Source organism: Calidris pugnax, unplaced genomic scaffold (assembly GCF_001431845.1).
Source record: "Calidris pugnax isolate Ruff unplaced genomic scaffold, ASM143184v1 scaffold28, whole genome shotgun sequence".
Classification (NCBI taxonomy): Eukaryota; Metazoa; Chordata; class Aves; order Charadriiformes; family Scolopacidae; genus Calidris; species Calidris pugnax.
In genome coordinates, this window is record NW_015090842.1 from 17454496 (window position 1) to 17471380 (window position 16885).

The window sequence follows — 16885 nt, forward strand, 5'->3', positions numbered from 1 at the left end:
TTTTTTTTTTTTTTTTTTGGTCCAGATTAGTGCTCTCAAGTAGAGTGAGGTATCTCTTCATATGCCACTGAGTCCAGAGCAGAGTTAGTGCCGTACTTTATTTCCAGGCAGTCAGGACTTCACTTCTTCAGCACAGTTGGGCAGCTGGAAAAGTAGGTCAGTCTGAAAAACAGATTTTTCTTTTCCCTTCTCTAAAATCCTCCCTTCTATGGGTAGATTGGACAGTTGATAAGGTGCAAAGGGACTTCAAGAGTCTTTCTATTGCTGAATTATTGGTTAATATGTTTGAGTAACTGTATCATCAGATAACTACATGTTAATTGGCGAGCAGTTTCAGACATGCAAATTAACTTTGTAGAGAATACCGTGCTGACAACAGCCAATTCAGTTTCACAGGAAAAAGGAAAATTTCCGGTAATTGTAGATTGTAAAAATCTGTGACTAGTGGTAGATTTATTAAAGTGTGGCAGCACAAAAATGTAAACTAAATGTTGACCATTTAAGGCATTAAATACTCATGTGAAGTTTTGTTCAGTGTGTTTTGAGGGCTGGCAGTAATCCTTATCGTGGCAACCGCACATCAGTGGCAAGTTGAGGCTTGTCTCTGTGACATTTCTGTGGGCCTGAGGGTCATTGCCTTCAGGTTCACAAATGCAGAAGACCAGATCTTGCTCCTACCTTTGGTGTACCCTGCAAAGGAAGGTAGTGGCTTTGTTTGGAGATACTGCAGTTCTTGCATGCTATTTGTAAGAATTTATCTTTAAACTCTCTATCTTGCCTTTCTTTCTTTCTTTAAAATGAAAAAAATCATCTTTCTGCTGTGCTGAGATAACTATTTTTCATTACTTGATACTAGGCTGGGAAAGAAGGTCATAAGCTATTGTTTGAAATGTCACTGACAAATCATTTGGATGGAATTACTGTCAAATTAGGATTATTTTTGACTGTGCTGACAGTGGGGATTGCCATGTTGGACTTCATGGTTATGAAAGTGAACTTAAGTTATGAGAGTTGCTTCTTTAAGATTATTAGTGATTAACATTTTGCTGTTGTATTTAGGACTTTTACTGCTTTGCTGTGAGCCCTTAACAGTTTGGAAATAATTGATAAGCATGTGCAGTTAATACAAGTTTCATGTAGGCTTCATTATTTTAAATAGTTCCAATTATCTGCATTGAAATTATTTTTCTTCTAACACAGAATCAGAAAATTGAATATAAATTTGAACAAACTCGCACATTACTGGTAGAAAATAATTTAGGCAAAATTTGAATCACATAGATTTTCTATAGATGTGTTCTAGGTGAGTTTATTACTATGTGATAGATTTCTTCAAGTTAAACTTTATCTTCATAGTGGGCTCAGATAAGTGGTATGGAGCTTAAATTTAAAAAAAAATAGTAGAGTTATGAGTATTTAAAGAGTGACAGAAAATCATGCTGTCCATATAAATTAATGGAACTTTGATTTAGGGTATTAATTAAAGGTATAGGTTATTTTACAATACTGTTTTTAGCTATGGCTGTTCCTCTAAAGGAATATCATAACCCTCAGTAAGTTCAATAAAAAGTAATGAATCTGAATATAATCTTTGTGAAAGGTGATAAAAGAGTGAAGAGATTACAAAGATTATTTTCTATGAGAAGATGATAAATAAGAATACATTAGAGGTATATGAAATATAGCTACATTATAAACCAGATCAGAGATATGCATTTTAGCTCTTCAATAAAGCACAAGAGAAATGTATTTTAATATTTAATTGAGTTAATGTTTTATTAAGTGTGTGTGTCTGTTTTAGTACCTGCATTTATATCCAGATATTTATAGTCTCCAAAGTCTGTGTTTCCACGACTCCGCTATTGACTGTAATACAAATCTCAACAGTTTCTTGATTAAAAAATTTTAAATCGATGGTAATTTTAATTATTCTCTGCTGTATTTCTAATATTGAAGGTAACTTTCCTATGATCAGTGATGACCTGGTCAATTCCTACCACCTCCTGTTGTGCGCTTTGGATTTAGTGTACGGGAACGCTCTCCAGTGTCCCAACCGCAAAGAGCTTCTGAATCCTCATTTTAAAGGTATGGTGAAAGAAAACTATCTGTCTTTATCCAGGGCCTGCAAGAGCTTCTAAGGCTGCTGAAATTAGTGTGAATTTATGTGGCAGGGAATAAATTGAATAATATTGATTTTAAATATGTGGGAATTAGTATTTTCCTTTTAATTTCTGATGTAATTCTTTCCAGACACAGACTGCATTTCCAGTGCTGAAGAGTATTCGCAGTTACTTTGTAGTGGTTCAGATGGGAACTGGGACCATTATCTCAAATTTATTTGAATAAATTTTATAGTTCACAAGTGTTTGATTGCTTTTCTATTAGAACTGCTATTTTAAGTTTTTATCACTAGATGTCTATTTTTTTTAAATCTGTGACTCAAAATTGAGTTTTGATAACATTATCAATTTGAGGGGGTATTCTATAATTAATAATTCTTTAAAGAGAACTAATTAGTTTACCATTTTAATTTCACCCTACCTAGACTACACATCATAGAATTTAAGTTTAATAAGAAGATAGGATATGAATTTGCAAAATTAAATAATTTTATTATGTAATATTAATAGAAATATAAAAATATATTTATATATAAAATATAATTTTTTATTATAATAATATTAATAGAATTATAAAAATATATTTATATATAAAATATAATAATGTTAATATAATAATATTCTTAATTGTAGGTCTACCTGAAGACTTTCACAGTAAGGATTATAAAGTATCATCAGATCCTCCCTGCATCATTGAAAAACTGTGTTCATTGCATTATGGATTAGTTTTAGAAGCAAAAGGCATAAAGGAACATTTTTGGAAGCCATATATTCGGAAGCTTTTTGACAAAAAGGTTTGGTGGATAGATTTGTAATGTAGAAAAATTTCTCCTTACACATTATTTCAAAGTCTTTTTTTAAGAACTGAAATGCCCATCCTCTTTTCTTACCTGTCTTACAGCTTCTGAAAGGAAAAGATGAAAACCTGACCGGATTTCTAGATCCTGGGAACTTCGGCGACAGCTTGTGAGTCTCTGGATTCATGGTTGGGTTGTTGCTGGTGTCCCCTGGCCTGCCATGCCCTGGCACTCGTGTTACTGCCTGTATCCTGACAGTAACACCAAGGAGCTGACTCCTGTATTCGTTACTGTTTACACAGTACTTGGTGTTTAAGCTCCTTTCTCTGAGCTGGGTTGGTCTGAGGCACGTTTGAAAGAGGAACGATTTTTCAGGGTGGTCTGACTTCATCTCTGCTTTTATTCTAATGTTTCTATGTTGCCCCAGGTTTTGTTGCACATAACCCAACGTGTTAGTATGAGAAAGATGTGGGAGTGCATTGACTGAGTGGGAACTGGGAGGGAAAAAATGGGTTTGGTGGTATTTTTGTCTTAATAAACCTAGAGATGCTTATAAAAACCTAGAGACGCTTATAAGTAGGACTTAGTTTCTTATAAATGGTATGAAAATGGTTAAGTGTAGTTTATGATGATATGATGCTGCATAAGTTTTGAGGTGTTTCCAGCCAGTATTTGATTATGTTCCACCTGCAGCTATAGTACATGGCAAGCCAGTGGATAGAATGGAAAAATAATGTCCTTGCCACTTTCCTGTTTTAAGATACTGTAGATTTTAAAGGAGCTCCAATGCTCGAGTTAAACAAAGTTGTGAAGCAGAGTTCCAACGGGCCAGAAGTGTGTTCATGGAGCCAGGAGGTGACCAAAGCCCTGCCTCACTCAAGGGGGGTTTGTATCTGTCTTTCCCTTCCCGTTGCAGCAAAGCCATCAACAAGGCCTACGAGGAGTATGTTCTGTCGGTAGGAAACCTCGACGAGAGAATATTTCTCGGGGAGGATGCGGATGAAGAAATTGGAACTCTCACAAGGTGCTTAAATACAACTTCAGGAATGGAAACGGCTGAAAGAGTCCAAGTGAAGCACAATTTGCAGCAGCACTTTGACAGGGTCAGTATGAGGTGGTGGGTGATGCTGATTTTCTGTGGGGAGTGAGTTGAGTTGGTCTGTGTCTGATGAAGAGAAGCAGCTACTGAAAAACACCATCTTTATTGTCTGAGGTGACCTGGGAGTGTACACAGCACAGCTGAGTTAGATTTTTGTAATTTATTTGATATATTGTTTACCTTTGGCGTTCTTGGACACAATTTCTCCATGCATTTGGGTTTTCATTGATTAAATCCAGTATAGAGAATATTTAGGTAATTACCTAAGGAGATATCTGTAGGTAAATCTTTAGGTGAAGATTTTCAGACCCAACAGAACAGGCAATTCCCAGTGGCTGTTTGGCCAATGATGAATTGTCCTGTGACTGTTGGGGGCATCTTCCCCTTCCCTCACACCTCTGTCCCAAACACAGAGGGGTTTGTTTATCTCATGCAAAGCCACTCAGCGCTTTGCTTTACACATAGTTTTATGTTTCTTTTTCATGGAGAGGCTTCAGGTGTCAATATTACATCTGTTTATTCTGTGAGTTAAATCTGTAGGGGATGGTTTTCACCTTGCTTGCCTAAAAGCACGATATATAGGTTTGCCTTTATATATGACTAATAAAATAGCATAAAATACAGTCTTTGAGAGGCTAAAGAACACGACATGTCTCAGAACAATAAAGAGACCTGTAAAATGATTAGGGATTTTGTGTGACTAGAGCAGCTTTTGAAAATCAGGCACTGTAGTCTTTGAGAGGCTAAAGAACATGATATGTCTCAGAATGATAAAGTGAAGACCTGTAAAATGATCAGGGATTTTGTGCGACTAGAGCAGCTTTTGAAAATCAGGCACTGGCTCTGCCTGCAGACATCTATCCCCGTGATGGCAGGGTATCAAAATGTTCCTCAAGATGGAAAAGATGCCTTAAAGGAGGAAGGCTACGGGACAGGCGGATAAAGAAGGATATGAGCTGCCTTATACAGAGAGCAGAAGGGTCAGACAGCCTAGGTCACTGAAATAGTCCCGCGGTCCTTTTCCAGAGTGACAGTTGGTTAATGGCTTTCAACATTCCTGAGGGAAAAGAGCAAAATAACCTTATCTATAAAATCAGTGTAAACAGCTGATTCTTCGCTGCTGATCTATTTAAAGAAATCACCAAGTGCTGTCTGTCTGGCCCAGCTGTGGGTGCGTGACTCCTGCAGGTGTGGGTAGTGATGGAGCAGTGAGGGATGAGGCAGCAGCTGGGGGTGCTCGGGGCAGGGCTGGGGGCACCAGCTTTCCCTGGGGGTGTGGAGACAGAAACAGCTCCCCCTTAGCAGGGTGTGGGGCACATGGGAGGAGTACAAGGAGCTGCGAAATGTACTGTGTTCATTAAAATAAGGAAATCATAGAATCATAGAATTGCCCAGGCCGGAAGGGACCTCCAAAGGCCATCTAGTCCGACCCCCCCGCAGTCAGCAGGGACACCCCCAACTAGACCAGGTTGCCCAGGGCCTCGTCGAGCCTCTCCTTGAATATCTCCAGGGATGGGGCCTCAACCACCTCCCTGGGCAACCTGTTCCAGTGCTCCACCACCCTCACAGTGAAGAACCCTCTCCTCATCTCCAGACTAAATCTGTTCCCCTCCAACCATGGCTAAGTAATCGTGTGGTTAGATAATTAGAAGACGCATGGGTTTTGCTGTACACTGATTGAAGGGACGTCCTTGACGTTAACTTATTTTGATGTGATGACTTCATCTGATGCGAGTGAATTAAAATGCTAATTGTTAGATTCAGGAGGACTTTTCATGTACGAGTGAAACTTGCAGTGAGGAACCCCTGGCTTGGAATCATTTCCCACCAGCTACAGCTTCCTCTGGTGCTCAGGGGACTGGGGGGGGGGGGCTGCTGGGGCTTTTGTTTTGGGATATTTTTTTTTTAATTGGCCTTGTTGTTTCACACTTCACTCCCAGTATCTGCATCTCAGTGGGTGGTCACACCCCCTCAGTTCATACAGCACTACTTGGTACAAACGTCCCAGTGACAGAGATCCCTCTGTTGTCTGGGACAGGAACTAGTTTGGGCTCTTTGATCCCAAGCTGTTTTTTCCAGGCGTGTATCAGAACAGAGGGGAAGAATTCTACAGACCGACGCTTCTGGGTTGTAACCTGTGTCTAAGTTTTATACTAATGTAATTTCCATGCTTATTTATTGTCTTTCAGTCCAAATCCCTCAGGGTTACAACCCCACTTACCGGTCGCAAGTACATTAAAGAGAGCAACCCCTACGTGACACCGGTTTCCATAGCAACCTACAGTCTGAGCCGCCTTCACACCATGCTGGCGGGGCTCAAAAATGCCCCCAGCGAAAACCTGGAGCAGATACTCAGGTAAGTCTCATGTTTAGCTGACCAAATAATGCTATTTTTAAAACAGTTTTAAAAAGAAATGGTAATGCTGAACAGTGTAATTTAAAATGTGAGTGAGTCTTGAAATGTTCTGGAGTAAAACAGAGCCCAGAGAGACACTGAAATTTCAAAAGACTTTATTCTCTTGCTTTAGACACCTTTGTCCTTATGAGATTAATGGCTCCAAGAACACACAACATCTAAAACCCCACAGTTCTGACAACAGCAAACCCCTAATAGGAAATTTTGAAGACTTTTCTTCTTCCTCCTTAGCAAATCTCTCTCCTCACAAATCACACCACATTGTAGGATTTTTATTCATAATAGGTTTTTTTCTGCATGTAGATACTTCATGCTTCAGGTACAATATATTTTAAAGCTATTTGATATTGTGGAAAATGCTATTTAAATATTTATCCCTGACCATGGAAAGATGTGCATATTTACTACAATGTATAAAATAACACCAATATGCCAGGAATGTTTTATGGTACATACAGAGTCAGGCACATCTGAGTGTGTGTTGTTAGCCCAGATACAGCTTCATGCTTTTATCATAATATAAAAATAGTTGTACATTTTTAGATTTTTTGTCTTGGTAGGAAGAGTATATTGAAAATATTGGAATTTTTTTTTTTCAGGTCATGTTCCAGAGATCCTTCTCAGTCCATTGCAAACAGAGTAAAAGAAATGTATGAAGTTTTCTGCCAGAGCGCGTCGGCTGAGGGGGAGTTCAGTACCTTTTCCAAAGGTGGGAAATGTTTTGCTTCTACAGATATAAATTAAAAGCCAGTAAACAGGTTTATTTATTGTAATTAACTTAAGTTTTACTTTCAGGTTATGCTTTAGCACAAGAGTCTTTTCCATTACTTTTGTCTTTTCCTAGTATTCTTAAAACACGGCATATTTCAGCCCTGCATACCATTTTATAATCAGCCTGAGCTTAAAGCAGTGGAATTCAATTCAAAATCCTACCAGTATAAACACAAAGTAGTATTTGCAAAGTGGTCAAGATTTGTGACGTGTGAAGACGGATTAGAAGTGAGGAAGATGCTCTTGACCTTATTTCTTAATAGGGTCTTTATTTACTTTGTATTTGTCCTTGTAAACATATAGTTCCTTCTGGGTTTCCTGTTGCACACTGCGAGTTGGATCCACATAGGTATATTTTCAAACAATATACTTTCTGAACTTGAAATATGTATATTATATTGTAGCAACTTAAAGATTGTTCTTATATATGGTGTTTCCTTCAAAATCTGGGTTCAGCACTAAGTTATTCTGCTCTGGATTCACGAGCCAGTGCAGCACGGGAGAGGGATTCCTAAGTTCAGCAGAAATTACCTGGTTTAGTCCTGAAAGTGTTATAGCCGCAGCAGCACAGAAATCCTGAACCTACTGAACTGTTGCATCTCTACAGCCCAAGATAAAGACTCTTAATTCCTTTATCGCGTTTCACAATATTGTTTCTACGTAAAATTCCTGCAGATGTTGCCAGCAAGCACTTCCGTCGCGCCGAGGTGCTGTACTACAAGGTCCTGGAGGCAGTCATCGAGCAAGAGAGGCGGCGGCTGGGAGACGCGGACTTGTCTGTGAGGAAAACTCATCTCATTGTGCCTCGTTTCTAAAGCTGTAGTTATTTAAAATGAGGGTAAATCTCTGAAAAGTAGCCTGTAAGTACACCTTACTTCCATAAGAACGGAAGGAAGAGCGTAGCAGAAATCATTTGTGTTTGCAAACACACAGGTATATAACATTTTTAATGAGTATAGATGTCTCAGTTTAGATTCTGCTCTGTCTCTTGTAAAATGAGGTCTCTTTATAAGCTTGATGATAACCGCGCTGTGAGGCAGAACAGAAATCCTGTTGGTCTATAGTTACACTGTAAATTAAGCACTAACATTTGCGACTCTCTTGCAGGCCATCCTGGAGCAGGACGTGTTTCACAGATCCCTGCTGGCCTGTTGCCTGGAGATAATTACCTTTACCTATCAGCCGCCTGGAAACTTCCCATTCATCACTGAACTATTTGACATTCCAGTTTATCATTTTTATAAGGTAAGGTGTGTGACAGCTAGAAATGCTTACCCTGAGTAAGCATTAGATTAAGCAGTCACCTGCTTACCGGGATGTTAACTTACACATTAACCCTTCCTTCTCAGCTTTGCCCCTTTTTGTATTGAAAAAAAACCTTCCCTGGGTGCCTGTCAGCCTGGGGTGGGGCTTGGGGGGGCTGAAAATCAAACTCCCGTTGGCATTTACCAGCAGCAGCCACACATCTATCCAGTAACTATGGGATTAGTGTTTCTGCAACAGCGATGGGCTGTTCCTTTGCTTAAAAAGATAAAAATATCTGTCTTATAAAACGCAAAACAGGCGATGGAGTCGTAGTCAAGCAGCCTTAATATTTCTCATATGAAGTAAATACATTATGTTGATTGTAAGTGTCCACCTTACAGGTAATTGAGGTTTTCATCAGAGCGGAGGATGGTCTCTGTCGGGAGGTGGTAAAACACCTCAACCACATTGAAGAGCAGATCCTGGAAAGCATGGCTTGGAAACAGGAATCCATCCTGTGGGACAGGATCAGAGACAACGAAAACAAAGTTCCCACTTGTGAAGAGGTGAGCTCTTTGTATGTCCTGCAGGGACCGCACAAACAGGGAAGGCTTGGACCAGTCACACTTTAAAAGATTGCTAGACAAGAAGAAATGTGGTAAAAAGCACAGACTTTTAATTGCAGTCTCTGAAAGATTATTACACGGTGCTGTACGTGCTAGATACACAATTCCTACACAGTGACTGTCGTGTTCTTTCAGCGTTACTTTTATTTTTTGCCATCCCAAATTTGTAGCGCAGAAGCTTTTAAAAATTTGCTACGTGGTCAGTCTGTGACACAGGCTCTACCAAAAGCATCAATATTTCAGGTGATGCCGCCGCAGTACTTCGAGAGGTCTGCTGGGAACAGCGTTGTAGGGTCACCCCTGACGCCCAGACGAATCAACGAGGTTCGCGCTGAAAGCGGAGGACTGGGGAAAGGTGAGACTGATGGGTACACACCTTGCTTTGTGGGTACACCCGGACGCTCCTCAGGCTGGGGCTTTCATCTTTAAGTGCAAGTGCTGTAGAGCAACAAGGTGCTTTAATGTCAACGTACAGTTCATTGCAAACACATTTGTAAATGGTATTTCTATTGCAACTCATGGGGTTAGTACTTTGCTCACACTGAAATGAAAAATGTCTTACCCATCTGAGCTGTTTCCGTGGGTGTCTCCAGGAGGTTATGTACATGAACAGCACATCTGTATAGAAACATACACTTATGTTAAATAATATTTATGCACACACACTACTTATGTGCTACCCAGCAGCACTGGAGCAGTTTGCTTTGTTGTTACACCAGAACAGAAGCTCCCCTGTATATTTAGTTACATGAAGTGCCAAAAGTTTTTCCTCTGGAAAAATAAAACATTATACATCAGCTTAGAAACATATTAAAGGCAGCATTATCTGAGATTGTCACCTCTAAAAGCAGCCTGTGAGCCACAACGTGGACATAAGGAATTTCTTTAAATGTGTCCTAAAGAGCTTGGCATGACATACTTTGATTCTTATTAGACTTCTATCGCGTATTTGTACAGTAAGGGATTATGCACCGAGAGTTAAATATATTTATGTGTTTGTGAACCCACAGGCCTTTCATCCTCCCCCACCACCCTGTACGACAGATACAGTTCTCCTACAGCCAACCCCACCAGGAGGAGACTGTTTGTTGACAACGACAACGGCTCTGACAGCGGGACCCCAGTCCGAGTGTCCCAGCAGCCCGTGGTCAACACGGTGCCGGTGCAGAACGTCAGCCCCGACGCCATGTCCGTCACCCCAGTGCCCGGCCAGACGCTGGTCACGGTGGCAACGGCCACTGTGACAGCCAATAACGGGCAGACTGTCACCATACCCGTGCAAGGTGAGGGAAAAAGTGTGTTTAAGGATTCACACCTGGGAAAAGTTGTATAAATAGATACGTAGAATTTAGAGACTGAGCATTAGGGCACAAGGACATGCTGACTGCCAGCATCTATTTCATAAAACTTAGTTATTTCAGCAACCTCTCCTTCCTCAACTGGCACGGCATGAAACTTGCATTAGAATGAAAAATTTAGTTCAATTTCATTATTTTCTTGTCTCCTTATGATGAAAAGTTAAAAGTATTTTGATGAAACAGTTCCATATATAATATACTAAATATATAGTTACAAGCAACTAATAACAGAGTCACTGAATTCTTTAGAAAAACCATACAAAACAAACCTACAACAACTACAAACACACCTCCTCCCCCCCAAATTGCTCTTATTCCAGACTCTTTTTTCTCAAATTGCAGGCATCGCCAACGAAAACGGAGGAATCACTTTCTTCCCGGTGCAGGTGAACGTGGGGGCACAGGCTCAGGCCGTGCCTGGCCCCATGCAGCCCCTCAGCGCCCAGGCCCTGGCGGGTCCCCTGACCCCCCAGCTGAGCGGGGCGGCGCTGCAGCTCCCGGGGCAGGTGACGGTGCAGCAGGTCTCTCCCGGGGAGCAGCGACGCACCCAGCCCCTCGCCGCGGCCGTCAGGCCCCGCAGGATGGGCTCCATGTTTAAGGATTCATAACTGGGAAAAGTTGTATAAATAGATACGTAGAATTTAGAGACTGAGCATTAGGGCACAAGGACATGCTGACTGCCAGCATCTATTTCATAAAACTTAGTTATTTCAGCAACCTCTCCTTCCTCAACTGGCACGGCATGAAACTTGCATTAGAATGAAAAATTTAGTTCAATTTCATTATTTTCTTGTCTCCTTATGATGAAAAGTTAAAAGTATTTTGATGAAACAGTTCCATATATAATATACTAAATATATAGTTACAAGCAACTAATAACAGAGTCACTGAATTCTTTAGAAAAACCATACAAAACAAACCTACAACAACTACAAACACACCTCCTCCCCCCCAAATTGCTCTTATTCCAGACTCTTTTTTCTCAAATTGCAGGCATCGCCAACGAAAACGGAGGAATCACTTTCTTCCCGGTGCAGGTGAACGTGGGGGCACAGGCTCAGGCCGTGCCTGGCCCCATGCAGCCCCTCAGCGCCCAGGCCCTGGCGGGTCCCCTGACCCCCCAGCTGAGCGGGGCGGCGCTGCAGCTCCCGGGGCAGGTGACGGTGCAGCAGGTCTCTCCCGGGGAGCAGCGACGCACCCAGCCCCTCGCCGCGGCCGTCAGGCCCCGCAGGATGGGCTCGCTTTCACTCTTCTTCAGAAAGGTACTTTTCAGTCTCATTTGTGCTTTGCTTAGTTTGTATTTCGGTACAGCTTCCGTGACTTTTAAAATACGTACTTATTATGACTAATAATAAGATGTGTTTAAGGATTCACACCTGGGAAAAGTTGTATAAATAGATACGTAGAATTTAGAGACTGAGCATTAGGGCACAAGGACATGCTGACTGCCAGCATCTATTTCATAAAACTTAGTTATTTCAGCAACCTCTCCTTCCTCAACTGGCACGGCATGAAACTTGCATTAGAATGAAAAATTTAGTTCAATTTCATTATTTTCTTGTCTCCTTATGATGAAAAGTTAAAAGTATTTTGATGAAACAGTTCCATATATAATATACTAAATATATTTTAATTAATATATTATAAGCAACTAATAACAGAGTCACTGAATTCTTTAGAAAAACCATACAAAACAAACCTACAACAACTACAAACACACCTCCTCCCCCCCAAATTGCTCTTATTCCAGACTCTTTTTTCTCAAATTGCAGGCATCGCCAACGAAAACGGAGGAATCACTTTCTTCCCGGTGCAGGTGAACGTGGGGGCACAGGCTCAGGCCGTGCCTGGCCCCATGCAGCCCCTCAGCGCCCAGGCCCTGGCGGGTCCCCTGACCCCCCAGCTGAGCGGGGCGGCGCTGCAGCTCCCGGGGCAGGTGACGGTGCAGCAGGTCTCTCCCGGGGAGCAGCGACGCACCCAGCCCCTCGCCGCGGCCGTCAGGCCCCGCAGGATGGGCTCGCTTTCACTCTTCTTCAGAAAGGTACTGGTCAGTCTAACTTGTGCTTTGCTTAGTTTGTATTTCGGTACAGCTTCCGTGACTTTTAAAATACGTACTTATTATGACTAATAATAAGAGAATATTCAATTTCAAAGTTAATCTCTACCCTTAGTCTGTTCATACACGTACCTGAAGAGTAGTTTTCTTACTCGGGCACCTTCCCACTAGCAAAGGAGCAGACTCACCACAGCCACCATGAGCTGTGAAGGAGATCATATACTTGGCTGGCAGCTACTCAAAGGTGTCCATTTTCTTCAAGGCTCTTTAAAAGAAAGAAATTAATCTTTGAGACATTCTGGTTTATTATTCAACTATTCAGTGCAGTGGTTTCCATAGGCTACGCAGTGCCCTTCCTGCAATCAGGACAACTCCAAATTTAAGCTTCAACCAAGTGCCCTCTTGGCATCAGTACCCCTATGACAATGTCTGTGTCTTGTAAGAATTACTCAATTTCACTTGTCTGCTTCTTCTGGCTTATCATTCGTACGAGTCCCACCAGTGTGAGGTGCTCTTTGGCCGTGGCCCTGAGCAGTGTCCCTGCCCACAGGTGTACCATCTGGCCAGTGTCCGTCTGCGAGACCTCTGTGTCAAACTCGACATCCCTGACGAGCTGCGGAAAAAGATCTGGACGTGTTTTGAGTATTCCTTGGTGCACTGCCCTGAACTCATGATGGACAGACACCTGGATCAGCTGCTGATGTGTGCCATCTACGTCATGGCTAAGGTAAGGGCGATACAGAAAAAACAAACCAACCCCTTAACATTCCAAAGATTACAGTTCTTCAAAAAACCCAACCAAACACCACACACAACTATCCCCAAACAAACAAAAAAAAAAAACCCAGAGAAACTATGAAGCTTTTCTGTTCTTCCCAAAACAGAGAAACTATGAAGCTTTTCTGTTCTTCCCCCCTTAGGTTACTAAGGAAGACAGATCATTTCAGAACATCATGCGCTGCTACCGCACACAGCCGCAAGCCAAGAGTCACGTAAGTACAGCCCCTGTTCACCCGTGTGTGCCCTGTTTATTAAGCCCCTTAGTTCCATTTTAGGAATGGATCACTTCTTAGAGTAATGTTTAATGTTAAATGAACACAGTCTCAGCCATTCTCCTCGAAAGACACCATTCGTGTCCAAAATCCTGCACTACTGGAAGCCTGAAATGCTAAACTACACCTAAAATAGAAAATACCTTTACTTAAAGCCCAAGGAGGCAGCGCCTGTTGGACAACACTCCCCTTGGGAGGCTGTACTTCCCCTGCAAGAAGCACTTTGATACCACAGTGAAGTTTCTACAAAGCAGGTTTCTCACAGCCCGTGGTTCCCTGACCGTGTCACCCCACACCCTGTCCCCACAGGTCTATCGCAGTGTCCTCATCAAAGGCCGGTGCCGGCGCCGCTCAGGCAGCAGTGACAGCAGCAGCCACCAGAGCTCACCCACCGACAGAAGCAAAGAGAGAAACAAAGAGAGAAGTGAGTGATTCCAAATTCCAGGTGTTTGTCCTCAATTCCACTTCCCGAGCGGTGCGTGTAAAGTGAGGGTCGCCCCACCCCAAACAGCTCCTCCTTTGGTAAACCTGGGCACAATTAAGACTCTATTGGTAACACCTAAGAGTTGCTATAACTCAAGCTTAACAGCACACCCCCTTGGAGAGTCTTGAACCCATCAACACCTGCACCTCCCTTAGGAGCTGCCCACCGTGGCTTAATGGATGTCGGTACAACCTGCAGGTATTGAGGTTTTGTGTCACACAGAGGCAGCAGGGAAGGGAGGAAAAAATAATATACATTTTGCAACTTCCCACATTAAAGCAGCAGGAAGTATAACCAAGCCAAATATTTCTACTCCTGGCTGAAAAAGAGCACTGGTCCCTGTGCGCAATTGTGCCAGCTGGCAACGAGAGCGAGCTACTGTTAAAAGTACAGCACAAACGCCTGAAAAACGGAGTTTTTAGGGCTGCTTATATTGTGAGCAAACTCAGCTCGGAGAGAAAAGCTGCTTGCATTTTGTGCAGTAAGAAATTTAGGACTCCCGGGTGTTTCTGTACACGCACTCAGTGTGTGTGTGGGTCTGTCCCAACACGCTGCTCTGTGTGGTGAGGGAAGGAGGTGACCCTGTGGCCCACGGCCCCTCTCCTGCCATCGGAGCCCCCGGGGGCCGGGAGGGGAGCGGTTGCGCAGCCGGGTCTGATGGCCATGGCCTGTCCCCGCAGGCAGCAGGGACTCCAGCCCGGTGATGCGCTCCAGCAGCACCCTGCCCGTCCCGCACCCCGGCAGCGCCCCCCCCACCCCCACCCGCCTGACGGGCGCCAACAGCGACACCGAGGAGGAGGAGCGAGGGGACCTCATCCAGTTCTACAACAACATCTACATCGAGCAGATCAAAGAGTTCGCCCTCAAGTACACCTCAAACGCAGTAAGTTACAGCCTGTGCTTTTGGGTGGTAAATTGATCCTTTTTGGCCGCAGGAGCAGTGATAGGCTCTGCGCTGCTTCCCCAGGGCACTCTATTTCTATGGCACTGATCCCACCTCGAGGAGTGCTTGGCTGCTAAAATGCTAAGTACCTTCCATGCCCATTTGCAGCTTCCTCCTGCATGAAATACACAGCGCTGAGCAGTGTCATCCTGAACCTCAGGCAGGGCTACAAGAGTAAATTAAAAAAAAATACTTATCTGCCCTAACACAATGACAAAACTTACACCTGTTCTAAGTATGGTATGGGATTAGTGGAAAAAAACTGAAATGTGGTTAAGGTGACCAGCTCACCTCACTGCAGTAAAACCCGAGATGAGGTACCACCCACTGAGTGTTTCCTTCTCTCCCGAGCAGATGGATTCCCCTCCGCTCTCTCCCTACCCCTTTGTACGGATCGGCTCCCCCCGCAGAGTCCAGCTCTCCCAGAACCACCCTGTCTACATCTCACCACACAAAAACGAGGCTACTCTCTCCCCTCGAGAGAAAATATTCTATTATTTCAGCAGCAGCCCGTCTAAGGTGAGACTAAAGGGGGGTTAGTTTGCTTTTATAAATCCTTAACTCTACCGCTTCTTTTTGGCTGTGACACCAGAGGAGGTTGTGCAACACGCCTTTCTGTTTACATTGTTTAACACACACTTTCTTACCCAACGCTCTTCCAACTGCCAGTTCTGGTATCTAAGTAGCTGTAAAGCAATTAGGTGTCCAAGCTAATTGTGTACTTTTAAAAGTTACTCTTTGTACCAATACACAAGAGACTGGGGAGGTGCAGCAAAGGTACCCTTTGCTTTCAGGTCCCAGAGGGGTGACCTGGGCTGGGAACTGCTGGAAGAGCAGAATGTTAAGTACAACCTGCTCTTACCTACCTCTTGGGATGGCTCTGAACAGGAGAGCACCAACCCAGGAGTATGTGATGGGCTGAGTCCTCTCATCTCTGCTCAGCAGGAGAAAAACCCCAAATGGCTCTGAACTGGAGAGCACCAACCCAGGAGTATGTGACAGGCTGAGTCCTCTCATCTCTGCTCAGCAGGAACCCAGCAGGAATCTTCCCTCTGCACACCTTCCCCCTGGCCAGGAGGTGTTGCACCCGTGGTGTAGGACAAGCCACAAGGAGCTTGCTCGGGTGTAAGAGTCTGGACACACAGTAATGGGATGGGCAGGGCAGTGACTGCAAAGGTGACTCTGTCACAGGAAGAGCTTTGTACAGTAAAGATGTCCAGAAATAAAGCAATCCCACTGTGATGCAATTAACAAAAGTTCACTTGCTACTTAGGTACTCACAATAATGAGAGATAATGCTACTTTCCCCTCCTCTCCTCTCTCCAGAGGCTAAAGGAAATTAACAGCATGGTTAGAACTGGAGAAACTCCAACGAAGAAGCGAGGCATTCTCCTGGAAGATGGTACTGAAGCCCCAGCGAAGCGGATCTGTCAGGAGAACCACACTGCTCTGCTGAGGCGACTGCAGGACGTAGCAAACGACAGAGGGTCTCACTGAGTCCATCCCTCCCTCGCTGCTGCTCCTCCCATGGGGGTCACCAGCCTCTGCCAGTGTCCTCAGCCGGGCTGCCCCGGCCCCAAGGCGTCTCCTGCCGGACTGTGCTGAGCCAGAAGGGGCAGGAGGAGTCTCCTGCAGCCCCCAGAGGGTGAGGACACGCTTGGGCTGGGCAGTGACTGCAAAGGTGACTCTGCCACAGGAAGAGCTTTGTACAGTAGAGATGTCCAGAAATAAAGCAATCCCACTGTCAGGGCAGTGACTGCAAAGGTGACTCTGTCACAGGAAGAGCTTTGTACAGTAAAGATGTCCAGAAATAAAGCAATCCCACTGTGATGCAATTAACAAAAGTTCACTTGCTACTTAGGTACTCACAATAATGAGAGATAATGCTACTTTCCCCTCCTCTCCTCTCTCCAGAGGC

At 43.6% G+C, this 16885-nt stretch overlaps 1 protein-coding gene and 1 long non-coding RNA gene across 4 annotated transcripts in view; one reads left to right on the forward strand and one right to left on the reverse strand.

The window, feature by feature from the left end:
* Positions 1 to 16569, forward strand: part of RBL2 (retinoblastoma-like 2) — a 32639-nt gene extending 16070 nt beyond the window's left edge. Inside the window, exons 8-21 of one of the 2 annotated variants that reach the window (XM_014942509.1) lie at positions 6206 to 6372; positions 7032 to 7141; positions 7879 to 7982; positions 8311 to 8448; positions 8850 to 9014; positions 9318 to 9429; positions 10085 to 10357; positions 11426 to 11694; positions 13039 to 13215; positions 13409 to 13480; positions 13850 to 13964; positions 14705 to 14907; positions 15319 to 15486; positions 16294 to 16569. In XM_014942509.1, coding sequence (XP_014797995.1) covers positions 6206 to 6372; positions 7032 to 7141; positions 7879 to 7982; positions 8311 to 8448; positions 8850 to 9014; positions 9318 to 9429; positions 10085 to 10357; positions 11426 to 11694; positions 13039 to 13215; positions 13409 to 13480; positions 13850 to 13964; positions 14705 to 14907; positions 15319 to 15486; positions 16294 to 16464 — 2244 coding nt within the window. In that variant the 3' untranslated portion in view covers positions 16465 to 16569. The remainder of the gene's footprint in view (positions 1 to 6205; positions 6373 to 7031; positions 7142 to 7878; positions 7983 to 8310; positions 8449 to 8849; positions 9015 to 9317; positions 9430 to 10084; positions 10358 to 11425; positions 11695 to 13038; positions 13216 to 13408; positions 13481 to 13849; positions 13965 to 14704; positions 14908 to 15318; positions 15487 to 16293) is intronic. The other variant, XM_014942510.1, reaches the window with a different exon arrangement.
* LOC106888345 lies at positions 9103 to 15893 on the reverse strand. Of its 2 annotated transcripts, XR_001412092.1 has the most exons (4): positions 15834 to 15893; positions 12621 to 12753; positions 9637 to 9692; positions 9103 to 9512 (listed from the first exon to the last, which is right to left on the reverse strand). It is a non-coding gene; the product is annotated as an uncharacterized LOC106888345 (long non-coding RNA). The 2 variants fall into 2 exon arrangements; XR_001412091.1 differs by lacking the exon at positions 15834 to 15893 and having other exon boundaries at positions 12621 to 13110.
* Positions 16570 to 16885: the final 316 nt, after the last annotated feature.